The sequence below is a fragment of the Trachypithecus francoisi genome, unplaced genomic scaffold (assembly GCF_009764315.1).
Source record: "Trachypithecus francoisi isolate TF-2019V2 unplaced genomic scaffold, Tfra_2.0 Contig01705, whole genome shotgun sequence".
Taxonomy (NCBI): domain Eukaryota; kingdom Metazoa; phylum Chordata; class Mammalia; order Primates; family Cercopithecidae; genus Trachypithecus; species Trachypithecus francoisi.
The window spans coordinates 1319001-1333150 of NW_022681450.1; the positions used below are offsets into that span (position 1 = coordinate 1319001).

The 14150-nt window shown below is 50.4% G+C and overlaps 1 protein-coding gene across 3 annotated transcripts in view; it reads right to left on the reverse strand.

The window, feature by feature from the left end:
- Positions 1-14150, reverse strand: part of AXL (AXL receptor tyrosine kinase) — a 44522-nt gene that overhangs the window by 21431 nt on the left and 8941 nt on the right. For 2 of the 3 annotated variants that reach the window (XM_033198909.1, XM_033198919.1), the window contains exons 5-10: positions 9881-9961; positions 9630-9745; positions 2623-2833; positions 2169-2308; positions 1456-1606; positions 1185-1211 (exon numbers count right to left, since the gene is read on the reverse strand). In XM_033198909.1, coding sequence (XP_033054800.1) covers positions 1185-1211; positions 1456-1606; positions 2169-2308; positions 2623-2833; positions 9630-9745; positions 9881-9961 — 726 coding nt within the window. The remainder of the gene's footprint in view (positions 1-1184; positions 1212-1455; positions 1607-2168; positions 2309-2622; positions 2834-9629; positions 9746-9880; positions 9962-14150) is intronic. The other variant, XM_033198929.1, reaches the window with a different exon arrangement.

Here is a 14150-nt window from a genome sequence, read left to right on the forward strand (position 1 = left end):
GGCTAATTTTTTTTTTTCTTTTCTTTCTTTCTTTCTTTTTTTTTTTTTTTTTTATTTGAGACAGACTCTTGCTCTATTGCCCAGGCTGGAGTGCAGTGGCATGATCTTGGCTCACTGTAACCTCCGCCTCCCAGGTTCAAGCAATTCTTGTGCCTCAGCCTCCCGAGTAGCTGGGATTACAGGCTTGCACCACCACGCCCAGCTAATTTTTGTATTTTTAGTAGAGATGGGTTTTCGCCATGCTGGCCAGGCTGGTCTTGAACTCCTGACCTCAGGTGATCCACCCGTCTCAGGCCTCCCAAAGTGCTGGGATTACAGGCGTGAGCCACTGCACCCGGCCACAAGGGTTTCCATAAAGCAAGGAATGAGGGTGAAATAAATATGCAAAGGGGTATGGTAAGCATATATAGGGTTGAATGGCTGCTGGAAAAGTTGGGGGTGTGTGAAGTGGGAAGAGTATTCATGAAGTCTTAGATACAAGGAGTGAGCAAGGAACTCTAAGGATGTAATTGCAGTGTGACAGAAGTGTGCAGTGAGCATGCAAAAGATGTGAGAAGGGCAGATGAGGAGTATGGGGTGCACAGAAAGGGGGTGTAAAAAGGGCAGGGGTGGAATGGAGTGTGTAAGAAATAAAGATCGGTATGTGCTGAGTGTGCAAGGGGTATGAGTGTAGGAGGAATGTTTGAGAATTGTTAGAGAAATATTTGAAAGGGATGGATGTGAGGATGATACCTCATTCCTCCATCCATCCACCTTTCTTCCCATCCATCCATCCATTCATCCACTCACAAATCCATCCATCTGTCCATCCATTTATCCAACCATCCATCCATCCACCCATCTACCCATTCATGTATCCACTCACCACCCAGTCATCTTTTATTCATCCACCTATCCACCCCATCTATTAATCCATTGACCCACCCACCCATCCACCCTCCATATATCCATCCATCCATTTGTTCATCCATCCACCCACCCACCTGTCATTCCCTGAATACCTACAATGTGCTATGCTAGGCCATTATAGGCACCTCCATCAAGGACCACACAAACTCAAGAAGTAGGTTAGAGTGATGAGTTCGAGAAACGTGAAAGGCATGTGCAATGAGTATGTATGGTGACAGCACCCCCAATAGGTGCTGAGGGGAGGGAGGGAGGAGATGGGATGTGGAAGCCCTTACCCAGCTGGTGGACTGGCTGTGCTTGCCCTGTGAGAAGAAAGGACAGAGGAGACGTGCTCAGAGAGGACAAGACTGGCGTGGCACGGGTAAGGGAGTGAGGGTGTGGCACGGGTAAAGGAGTGAGGCCATGGCATGGGTAAGGGAGTGAGGGCGGCTCTCAGTAAGGCTCGGGGTAGGAACAGGGCCTAGGTTGCGGTAACTCTGAAAGGTACAGTCAGGACTGTCAGGGAGAAATAGGGTTAAAGCAGATTGGGCATGGCTTTGGACTTACCTGGGCGCCAGGCCTCCAGGGGTACTGGGAGGCTCCAGGGTCCATCCCCAGCAGCAGTGTAGGCTGCCACACACACTGTCAGATTGGACACAGACCCGTCCCCCTGCAGCTCCAGGGTCACCTCTTGCCTTAGCCCTATGTCCATTAGCACCTAGGGGGTCCAGAAGTGGCATCAGGGTAGAGACTCACCCCCCCAGCTGTTAAGCCTTCACTCTTGGGCTCAATGCCCCATCTCTTCCTCAAAGCCCTCTCCCCATCTTCCAACTCCGCATCCTTCCTTGTCCTTCCCTTCATCTCTCATCCTCATCCTTTAACCTGTATCCCTCCATCCCCTTCTAGCTTCCCTTTCCATCCTCTCTTCCTATGGCAAGGTATTGCTAGCCCTGATAGCAGTGCCTTTGTGCAAATTGGGAAAAGGTACCCCTTCCCCAAGGTGCTATACAACTATCAGCTGTGAAATAGTTATAGTAAATACGAGTCTGCTGAAATGCTTTTGCAGTGGTTCAAAAACAGCCATTCCCCATGTCCTCCCCTAGACCCCCTTATTCTCCCCAGAATGTGAATGTGAACCTTCCCTGAACGTGCCCCTCTAGGCGTAGAGCAATTGCGTACTACCCAACTTGCACAACCGTCCATGTCTGCCCTGATACCTTCTCCTCCCTGTCTCCCTCCTCCCCCAGCCACTCCACTCCAATCCCACCAGCAGCACCCACCTCTGGGGTGTCCTGGCCTTGATACGCCAGCCGGTACCCTAACAGGGTACCCTGCAGGGGCGCCCGGGGCTCCTGCCAATGCACGAAGGCCTGGCTCCCATTCCGCGTGGCACTAATGTTCTCAGGGGGGCCCAGGGGCACTAGAGGACAGGGAAGAGGGGAAGCTGGCACCCCCACCTCTTCCTGACCCCCTCCCCTGTTCCCAGGAAATGGGTGCAGGGTGCCAAGGGTACGCATGTGGGCAACTCGTGGAGGCCTCCCATGAGCGGAAGCACAGGGGAGAGAAGGGCTGGGAGAGAGGCCAGTGGGCAGTGCTGCTGAGGGGTCAGAGATTGGATGGGAAGGAGATTGAGGCCATGAGGGGTAAAGGGATGAAAGGGGACAATGGGGTGGCACTGATGTAAGCAAAGTCCAGTGGGGTAGTCGTGACATCTCCCTCCCCAGCCCTTCTTACCTCCCTCCGGCGTCGCCACAGGAAGCCAGTGTGTCCAGGATGAGGGGCCCTGGCTGCTGGTGCATGCCACACGGATGTGATAAGGGGTGTGAGGATGGAGGCTGCCCAGCCGAAGCTGGTGGGGGGGCACAGATGCTTGCAAGATGAGGGGCTCCTCTGGGGGGTCTGGTTCTCCTGCCTGGATGCCCACCCCATCGTCTGACAGCACAGCCTGGGGAGAGGGAAGGGTGTGAGGACAGAACAACCAAGCAATCACACGAGATGGTCACACAGCTCCCAGTGGTGGTGGTTCTAGTGTGACTACACAACTTTGCAAGGGTGTGTGTGTGCGTGTGTGTGTGTGTTGCAGCACAGTGCTAGGATAACATGGGCATCTGGATTTGCAAACCAAGGAGATCATTTGGTTGTATATGACGCGGTTCTATCACCACTTCCAAAAGCCACCTCTGGCAAGACTCTTCCCTCTCTGAGCCTCGGTTTTCTCCTTGGGCAAATGGGGCCTTAGAGGATCAAATGCCTTATAGGATTGTTTAAAGATTAAATGTAGTTATGCCCAAAGGATGCCACAGTGCATGGTGGGTGGTCAGCACCGATAATAATGATGCATAGTGTGATGACAATAATGATGCATAGTGTGATGACAATAATAATGCAAATAAACTGGGCACAGTGGCTCCCGCCTGTAATCCCAGCACTTTGGGAGCCCGAGGTGGGCGATCACTTGAGGTTAGGAGTTCGAGACCAGCCTGGCCAATGTGGTGAAATCCCATCTCTTCCAAAAATATAAAAAATTAGCCGGGTGTGGTGGTGCTCGCCTGTAATTCCAGCTACTCAGGAGGCTGAGATAGGAGATTCCCTTGAACCTGGGAGGCAGAGGTCACAGTGAGCTGAGATCACGTCACTGCACTCCAGCCTGGGTAACAGAGCAAGACTCTGTCTCAAATAATAATAATAATAATAAAAGCATGATATTGTGAGATCCCATTTATATGACATTATACTACAGGCAAAAGCATTGTTCTAGAAGCAGAAGTGTGGTCATCTCTGGGGCCTGAGGGAGCCTTCTTGGGGACTGGAAGGGTCTGTGTCTTGATTTGGATGGTAGTTACATGATGAATATGTGTATTACACAATCGCAAGGGTGTCCAATCTTTTGACTTTCCTGGACTATAGTGGAAGAATTGTCTTGGGCCACATATAAAATACACTAACACTAACGATAGCTGATAAGTTAAAAAAAAAATCACAAACAAATCTCATAATATTTTAAGAAAGTTTATGAATATGTGTTGGGCCGCATTCAAAGTCATCCTGGGTCACATGTGTTAGACGAGCTTGATCTAGATGTACACTGAAGATCATGTCATACGTCTCATTTCTTTTTCTTTACTTTTTTTTGGGGGGGGTACGGAGTATTGCTCTGTTGCCCAGGCTGGAGTGCAGTGGCGAGATCTTGGCTCACTGCAACCTCCGTCTCCCAAGTTCAAGCAATTATCCTGCCTCAGCCTCCCAAGTAGCTGGGACTACACGCACCACCATGCCTGACTAATTGCTGTATTTTCAGTAGAGACAGGGTTTCACCATGTTGGTCAGGCTGGTCTCAAACTCCTGACCTCAGGCAATCCGCCCGCCTCAGCCTCTCAAAGTGCTGGGATTACAGGCGTGAGCCACCACGCTTGGCTAATTTTTTTTTTTTTTTTTTTTAGACGGAGTCTTGCTCTGTCACTCAGGGTGGAGTGCAGTGGCGCGATCTCAGCTCACTGCAACCTCCACCTCCCAGGCTCAAGCAATTCTCCTGCTTCAGCCTCTCGAGTAGCTGGGGCTACAGTAATGCACCACCATGCCTGGTTAACTTTTTTGTATTTTTAGTAGAGACGAGGTTTCACCATATTGGTCAGGCTGGTCTCGAACTCCTGATCTCAAGTGATCCGCCCGCCTCGGCCACCCAAAGGGGCTGGGATTACAGGTGTGAGCGACCACACCCAGCTTTATTTGCATTCTGTGTAGAGAAAGCGTTTCACCATGTTGCCCAGGCTGGTCTCAAACTCCTGACCTCAGGTGGGATTACAGGCGTGAGCCACTGTGCCTGCCATGTCATATATTATCTTAATTAAAAAAGAAAAACACGTCCAACATTTACTGAGTGCCATTCTTAGCCCTTGACAAATCTGAATTCATTTGGCCCTCACATCAACCCTGTTGTTCTGTGGTAAGCATTATGCTTATTCCCACTGTACAGATGACAACACTGAGGCCCAGAGAGATAGAATCACTTGCTCAAGGTCATCGTTTGTCACTGATGAAGCTGGGACCTGAACCCCATCCTGTCCCCATAGTCTTCACTCTACTGGCGGTAAGAATATCAATAATTGTAACAATACCTCTTGTCTGTGCACAGAGGCAGTTTAGCCTAGTGCTGAGGAGTACGGGTGCTGCATCTGGGGCTCAAATCCAGGCTCTACCATTCCCTAGCTGTGTGCCTCAGTCTTCTCATCTGTAAAATGGGATGACAGTGGCTCCCTACCTCACGGGGTTGACTGAATTGGGGCATATAAGCATTTAGAAGACTGCTTGTGCATACAGAGTGACATTTATTATTTTATTTATTTATTTATTTATTTATTTGAGATGGAGCTTCACTCTTGTTGCCCAGGCTGGAGTGCAATGGCGTAATCTCATCTCACCACAACCTCCGCCTCCCAGGTTCAAGTGATTCTCCTGCCTCAGCCTCCTGAGTAGCTAGGATTACAGGCGTGCACCACCACGCCCGGCTAATTCTGTATTTTTAGTAGAGACAGGGTTTCTCCATGTTGGTCAGGCTGGTCTCAAACTCCCAACCTCAGATGATCTGCCCGCCTCAGCCTCCCAAAGTGCTGGGATTACAGGCATGAGCCACTGCGCCCGGCCTGTCACTTATTATTTTATGTGTGTTTCCTGGTAACAAGTGTCAAGCTCTGCATAGCAGCACAAGTTCCCATACCTATTCCGCCCCAGGAATGGCACACCCAGGGTGGAGAGGGCCAATGCTGGTGTACACATCTGTATAGCCCTGCCACATGGAACCACAAAACCCCCATAACCACACAACTCACAGCCATGCACCTCAGAAATGCTGCAGCCAAGGTCTTCCCCTTCACCCTGGAGACCCCAGCCATATAGCCACACAGTATGTCAGGAAGGAGTTTACTGCCACAGGGTGTGGGCTCTAAAGCCAGATTCCTTGGATCTAAGTCCTGGGTTGGATGCTGTTTGCTGTGTGATCTAGAGTGAGTGTCTTAACTTCTCTGAGTCTCAGTGTCTGTCTCTGGAAAATGGGCATCACAGTTCCTACTTGTCAGGGTATAAGGTTTAATGACATGATGCATATAAACTGCTTTGCACGTTATAATGATCAACAGCTAACATTTTTTTCTTTCTTTCTTTCTTTCTTTCTTTCTTTCTTTCTTCTTTTTAGGCAGGGTCTCATTCTGTCACACAAGCTGGAGTGCAGTGGTGCAATGACAGCTCCACCTAATTTTTTAATTATTTGGAGAGATGGCGTTTCACCATGTTGGCCAGGCAGGTCTCAAGCTCCTGGGCTCAAACGATCCACCTGCCTCGGCCTCCCAAAGGGCTGGTATTACAGGTGTGAGCCATGGCACCCGGCCTAGCAAACATTTCTTGAGTGCGAAATAGGTACCAAGCTCCCTGTCAAGCACATTCCTGGATGAACTCATTGACTTTGCACTACCACCCTATGGGGTCAATTTCTTTTCTCATCCCCATTGTACAGACAGGGAAGCCAAGGCCCAGAGAGGTTCAGCAACTTGCCCAAAGTCACACAGCCCCCATGTGGGGAGACGACACCACCATGAGACCTGGGGAGGACTGGGGGCAGATGGTGGGTACAAGGAGGGGGTGAGGCTGTCACCACGCCTGCTCTCTGACCCGCAGTGACAAACAGGAAGAGGAACCTCTACCAGGACAGAGGGGAGATGGGTACAGACAGTTGGTCTCCCCATGCCTGCTCCCACTTCTCTTTTCCCTGGGACGGCTGTGACCCTCCCACTGGAACTCTTCAGCCCTAGCCCGCGTGCAGCAGGAAGTGAGACCTGGAGAGGGAAGAGCACACACTTCTGCTTTCCTGGGAACACTTGGTGGATGTGGGCAAGGGTGCAGCTGATGCCTGACCTGGCATTTGAGGTCTCACGAATCCGGCTGGCCTCTGGGATTGAATCTCAGCTTAGGCTTTCTAGCCCCGGGGAGGGGTGGAGGGTAGGGAAAGGTCACTTCCCCTCTCTGGGCCTCAGTTCCTTACCTTGAAAAAGGGAAGATTAATAGCCACTATTTTTTTTTTTTTTCTGAGACTGAGTCTCACTCTGTCACCCAGGCTGGAGAGCAGACGTTCAATCATGCCTCACTGTAGTCCTGACTGTCAGGCTCAGACGATTGTCCCACTTCTGCCTCCCGAGTAGCTGGGACTACAGGTGCGTGCTACCACGCTCAGCTAATTTTTTTGAATTTTTTGTACAGACATGCCTCAGCCCCACGAAGTTCTGGGATTACAGGCGTGAGCTATCATGCCCAGCCAACAGCCACTATTTTCTAGGTTTAAAATGACAAGCAGGGCCGGGCGCGGTGGCTCAAGCCTGTAATCCCAGCACTTTGGGAGGCCGAGGCGGGCGATCACGAGGTCAGGAGATCGAGACCATCCTGGCGAACACGGTGAAACTCCGTCTCTACTAAAAATACAAAAACTAGCCGGCGAGGTGGCGGGCGCCTGTAGTCCCAGCTACTCGGGAGGCTGAGCAGGAGATGGCGTGAACCCGGGAGGCGGAGCTTGCAGTGAGCTGAGATCCGGCCACTGCACTCCAGCCTGGGCGGCAGAGCGAGACTCCGTCTCAAAAAAAAAAAAAAAAAAAAAAAAAAATGACAAGCAGATGGGTTGTGCTCAGGGCATGTAAGTATAAGACAGTTCCTGTTCAATCAAGCACTGACTCTAAACATTTTCTCAGGGCCCGGCATGGTGGCTCATGCCTGTAATCCCAACACTTTGGGAGGCCGAGGTGGGCGGATCACTTGAGGTCAGGAGTTTGAGACCAGCCTGGCCAACATGGCGAAACCCTGTCTCTACTAAAAATACAAAAATTAGCTGGGCATGGTAGCAGGCACCTGTAACGCCAGCTACTCAGGAGACTGAGGCAGGAGAATTGCTTGAACCCAGGAGGTGGAGGTTGCAATAAGCTGTGATCATGCCACAGCACTCTAGTCTGGGTGACAGAGCGAGACTCTGTCTCAAAAAAAAAAAAAAAGACAAGAAAAGAAAAGAAAAAAACAAAAATCAGTTTATAAGGAGGTTAGGAGCATGACATGGGTTTGCTATGACCTTGGACAAGCTAGTTAACCACTCTGAGCCTTAGTTTCTTCATCTGGAAAATGGGTGTATCCATAGACCCTCCTTCACAAACACACGAAGAGGTGTGCGTAAAACTTTAATGCAAGGCCTAGTGCACAGCGGACACTCAGTAGAAGTTGGTCATTCTTCATTACTGTCATCTACCATCATAGGCACTGTCCACCCCCCAATCTCCAACATTCTAATCTCAGAGAACTTCAGACCAGAATTCGGCCTTATATTTACAGATCTGTGAGTTTGGTTTTGGTTTTGGTTTTCTTCTTTCTGTCTTTCTTTTTTTTTTTTTTTGAGATGGAAGTTTGCTCTTGTTACCCAAGCTGGAGTGCAATGGCACGATCTCAGCTCACTGCAACCTCTGCCTCCCAGGTTCAAGCGATTCTCCTGCCTCAGCCTCCCAAGTAGCTGGGATTACAGATGTGTGCCACCACACCTGGCTAATTTTTTGTATTTTTAGTAGAAATGGGGTTTCATCATGTTAGCCAGGCTGGTCTCGAACTCCTGACCTCAGGTGATCCACCCGCCTTGGCCTCCCAAAGTGCTGGGGTTACAGGTGTAAGCCACCACACCTGGCCTGGTTTTAGTTTTCTTACTCTAGGAGCAACTTGAGGGCAGAGTCTGGGTCTAGCTCATCTGGGTTGTAATATATCCTTCTAGCAAATATTCCCTACTGTATGTCTGGTCCTGTGCTGGGCAAGAATGAGGAGCCAGTGGTGACTGGGACAACTCCAGCCCTGCCCGTCAGAGCTTATGTTCCAGTAGGGGACAGACCCATTCCTGGACAGTGATCACACAGAGTAGCCAGGGCTGGGATGGGAGAAGTGGAGGGTTCTGTGTACCCAATGGTGACAGAAATGGCTCCAGACCCTGCTGTCTCAGGGCTCCCACTCTGGCTAGAGTTAATATCACTAATACTGAAAATAATTTAAATAGTTGATCATTTTCATTTTGTTAAATTTGTTTTTTGGTTTTAAGACAGAGTCTCACTCTGTCACCCAGGCTGGAGAGCTGTGGCGTGATCTTGGCTCACTGCAACCTCCACTCACTGCAGACTCCGTCTCCCAGCTTCAAACAATTCTCCTGTCTCATCCCCCTGAGTAGCTGGGACTACTAGCCCATGCCACCAGGCCCAGCTAATTTTTGTATTTTCAGTAGAGATGTGGTTTCGCTATGTTGGCCAGGCCGGTCTCTAACTCCTGATCTCAAGTGATCCGCACACCGCGGCCTCCCAAAGTGCTGGGATTATAGGCATGAGCCACTGTGCCTGGCCAATTTTGTTAAGTTTGTTTCCTATGTTCGATATACCATTTTAAGTTGGTAATTTGCATTCACTCATTGCATTTTCACACTAAGCATTCCAGGTAGGCACTACCATTATGTCCATTTTGTAGATGAGAGAACTGAGCCCCAGAGAGGTTAAGCCTCCTACTCAAGCTCACACAGCCAGAAGGTGGTGGAGCTAGGATTCGAACCCAGGACATCTGCTTAACCCCCCAGGCTCTACTGCTTCTCAACAGTGGCAGAGAAGTGGCGGATTCCCAGGGAGAGGATGAGGGTTGTGGATGTGGGTGGAAGGAGGCCTGAGACTGAAATGAACCTAGTTTGGGCATCTCACCTGCAGGGTGCAGTGGGTCAGGGGGTAGATGCCACTCAGGCCTGGAGTCCAAGCCACCTCCAGCTCCGTGGGTTGGCGGGAGACCAGATGGAGGTTACGGGGCTGCTGGGGGAGTACTGTGGACAAACAGGAGGGATTGACCCTGGGGAGCCTTTGCTCAAAGCTCCCTACCCTGCTCTCTGCCCCCACTCTGACCCCAGACCCAAGCCCTACCCTCTGATGCCCAGCTCCCCACCTCCCAACCCTGTCACCTGTGATGGTGGCCGTGCGGGACGTGGTGACCCCCTTGGCGTTATGGGCTTCGCAGGAGAAAGAGGATGTCTTGTTCAGCCCTAGGGAGTCACATGAGGGAAGGGCCCAGTATCAGAGAGGGGCAGGAAGGGCTCCCGGGCCATGCCGGGCCACTCCTACCGTGGCCTGCCTGACCAGGGTCAGTGCAGCCCACACAGGCACTTGCCTGAAGGGAGAGTTAGCAGAGTTGACGGCAATGAGTTAGGAACACAGCCTCCATCCCCAAACACAAGGATGGCTTGGCTTCAGCCCTAACCTCCCGCCACACAGACACACACAGGCACAGGCACACACACTCTCACACACATTCTTACACCTCAGAGAGAGACACACTTATACACACAGACATGTACTCACACAGACACACACAAAGACTCGCACAGCCACACACAGGCACAGGCACACACACTCACACACATTCTTATACCTCAGAGACACACTTATACACACACATGGACATATACTCACACAGACACACACAAAGACTCACACAGCCACACACAGGCACAGGCACACATGCCCATACGCACGCATAGACACACACACACAGACACACACAAAGACACACAACCACACACAGGCACAGGCACACACACTCATACACACACATAGACACACATACACAGACACACACAAAGACACACAGCCACACACCGGCACAGGCACACACACTCTTACACCCCAGATAGACACACACTCATACACACACATAGATACATATGCTCACACAGACACACACATAGCCACACACAGGCACACACAGGCACAGGTGCACACACACACACATTCTTACACCCCAGAGAGAGGCACATACTCCTACACACACATGCTCACACAGACACACACACAGCCACACACAGGCACACACACACACATTCTTACACCCTAGAGAGAGACATATACTCCTACACACACATGCTCACACAGACACACACACAGCCACACACAGGCACACACACACACATTCTTACACCCCAGAGAGAGACACATACTCCTACACACACATGCTCACACAGACACACACACAGCCACACACAGGCACACACAGGCACAGGTGCACACACACACACATTCTTACACCCCAGAGAGAGGCACATACTCCTACACACACATGCTCACACAGACACACACACAGCCACACACAGGCACACACACACACATTCTTACACCCTAGAGAGAGACACATACTCTTACACACACATGCTCACACGGACACACACACAGCCACACACAGGCACACACTCACACACACATTCTTACACCCCAGATAGAGACACATACTCATAGACACACATAAACACACATGCTCACACACATGCACAGCCACAGAGACACAGCCACACACACACAGTCTGTCTCACACACACAGATTCTTACACCTAGATACATACTCACATATACATATATAGACACACACAGAAACACACATGCTCGTATCTATGGACATAGACACATATATACATACATGTAGACACACAAAAGCATACACAGACACACACAAGGAGACACACAAACATGCACACACTCCCATGCACAAACACAGGCACCCTAACTCACAGGGTCACACGTATGGGCACACACACCTGCTAGACACACTTAAGGAAACCAGCCCATGGCTGTGCATCAGTGGAGACGTGTCTGTTCATCTCTAAGCTCGCCTCCTACCAACCCCTCTCCCGCTCTCCCCGTCACACACTCTGCTCCGGCCACACTGGCCTCCGGTGTCTTTGGAATGAATACATGAAGCATGTTTCCACCCCGAGAACTGTGCACTGTTCCCTGTGCTCAAAACAGTCTTCCACAAATGTCCCCATGACTCGCACCCTCTTCTTTCATTTTTGTGCCTCAACAACACCTCTCAGTCCGCTGGGCCTGGCCACCCTGTTAATATTGGAGCTTGGCCAGGCGTGGTGGCTCATGACTGTAATCCCAGCACTTTGAGAGGCCGAGTCAGGAGGATCGCTTGAGGCCAGGAGTTAGAGACCAGCCTGGGCAACATGGTGAGACCCCATCTCTACTAAAAAGAGAAAAATTAGCCGGGTGTGGTGGGGCACACCTGTAGTCCCAGCTACTTGGGAGGCTGAGGTGGGAGGACTACCTGTGCCCAGGGAGGTGGCGGCTGCAGTGAGCTGTGATCGCACCATTGCACTCCAACCTGGGCAACAGAGTGTGGCCCTGTCTCAAAAATATTAAAAATAATAAAATGAAATATACAGGCTGGGCATAGTGGCTCGCGCTTGTAATCCCAGTCTTGGGAGGCCGAGGCAGGTGGATCGCCTAAGGTCAGAAGTTGGAGACCAGCCTGGCCAACATAGTGAAACCTCGTCTCCACTAAAAATACAAAAAATTAGCTGGGTGTAATGGCAGGCCCCTGTAATCCCAGCTACTCAGGAGGTTGAGGCAGGAGAATTGCTTGAACCCGGGAGGCAGAGGCTGCAGTGAGCTGAGATCACACCATTGCACTCCACTCTGGGCAACAAGAGCGAAACTCTGTCAAAAAAAAAAAAAAAAAAGAAAGAAAAGAAAAAAAAAGAAAATAAAATAAAGAAATACAAAATAAAATAAAATTGGAGGTAACTGGAGCTTCCCCTCCAAATCTACCCCCTTCTCGCTTTACTTTTCCTCTTTGGTTCTTCTCATCGCCCAACATACTTTACCTGTTACCCAGGTACCTTGTCCATTGTCAGTCTCCCCCACTAGAATGTCAGCTCCAGGAGGGCAGGGGTTGTGTCTGTTTCGTCCCCTGCTGTGTCAGGATGGTCTGGCACACAATAGATGTGCCATAAATACGTGTTGAACGAGTGAGTGAATTTGTGCGTTCAGCTGTGTACTTATGAGTGTCCCTGGACATAGGTGCAGAAATGCGAGCGTGTGTAATTCCACAGGGGAGTTCATGTATTGTGTCTTGATTGTTTGTTTCTTTTCTTTTCTTTTCTTTTTTGAGAGTCTCACTCTGTCGCCCAGGCTAGAGTGCAGTGGGATGATCTTGGCTCACTGCAACCTCTGCCTCCCAGGTTCAAGTGATTCTCCTGCCTCAGCCTTCTGAATAGCTGGGATTACAGCAGCGCACCACCACACCCGGCTAATTTTTGTATTTTTTAGTAGAGATAGGGTTTCACCATGTTGGCCAGGCTGGTCTCAAACTCCTGACCTCAAGTGATCTGTCCACGTCAGCCTCCCAAAGTGCTGGGATTACAGGCGTGAGCCACCGTGCCCGGCCTTGAGTAACTGTTTTTGAGTGAAGGTGGATTGCCTTCACTCCCTAATGTGGCGGTGGTGGTGTTGGTATCACAGGCGTGCACACACAGGAGCACATACAAGTACAGAGACAAACACAAGAGACACTGACCTGCAAGCACACACAGATGCCCAACACACACTGCTATACAACATGCGTCAGTCCCCCTTTATCCGAAGTTTCACTTTTTGAGGTTTCAGTTACTCTAAGTCTAAAAATATTCAATGGAAAATTCCAGATATAACTCCTAAGTTTTAAATTGCACGCCGTTCTGTGTACTGTGACGAAACCTCATGCCATCCCACTCTGGTTGGCCTGGAACATGAATCCCCCCTTTGTCCAGCATCTCAGTGCTATAGCTGATACCTGTCTGTGGGTCACTTAGCTATCAGATTGACTGTCCTGGTATTGCAGTGCTGGTGTTCAAGAAACTCTTATTTTTCTAAATAATGGCCTGGCCGGGTGCTGTGGCTCACGCCTGTAATCCCAGCACTTTGGGAGGCCGAGGCGGTGGATCACTTGAGGTTAGAAGTTTAGGCCGGGCGCGGTGGCTCAAGCATGTAATCCCAGCACTTTGGGAGGCCGAGACGGGCGGATCATGAGGTCAGGAGATCGAGACCATCCTGGCTAACACGGTGAAACCCCGTCTCTACTAAAAATACAAAAAATTAGCCGGGTGAGGTGGCGGGCACCTGTAGTCCCAGCTACTCGGGAGGCTGAGGCAGGAGAATGGCCTAAACCCGGGAGGCGGAGCTTGCAGTGAGCTGAGATCCGGCCACAGCACTCCAGCCTGGGCGACAGAGCGAGACTCCGTCTCAAAAAAAAAAAAAAAAAGAAGTTTAACACAAGCCTGGGCAACATAGTGAAATCCCCATCCCTACTAAAAATACAAAAAAAAAAAAAAAAAAAAAAACAAAGAAAATCAGCCAGGTGTGGTGGTGGACGCCTGTAATCCCACCTATTCGGGAGGCTGAGACACAATAATCGCTAAA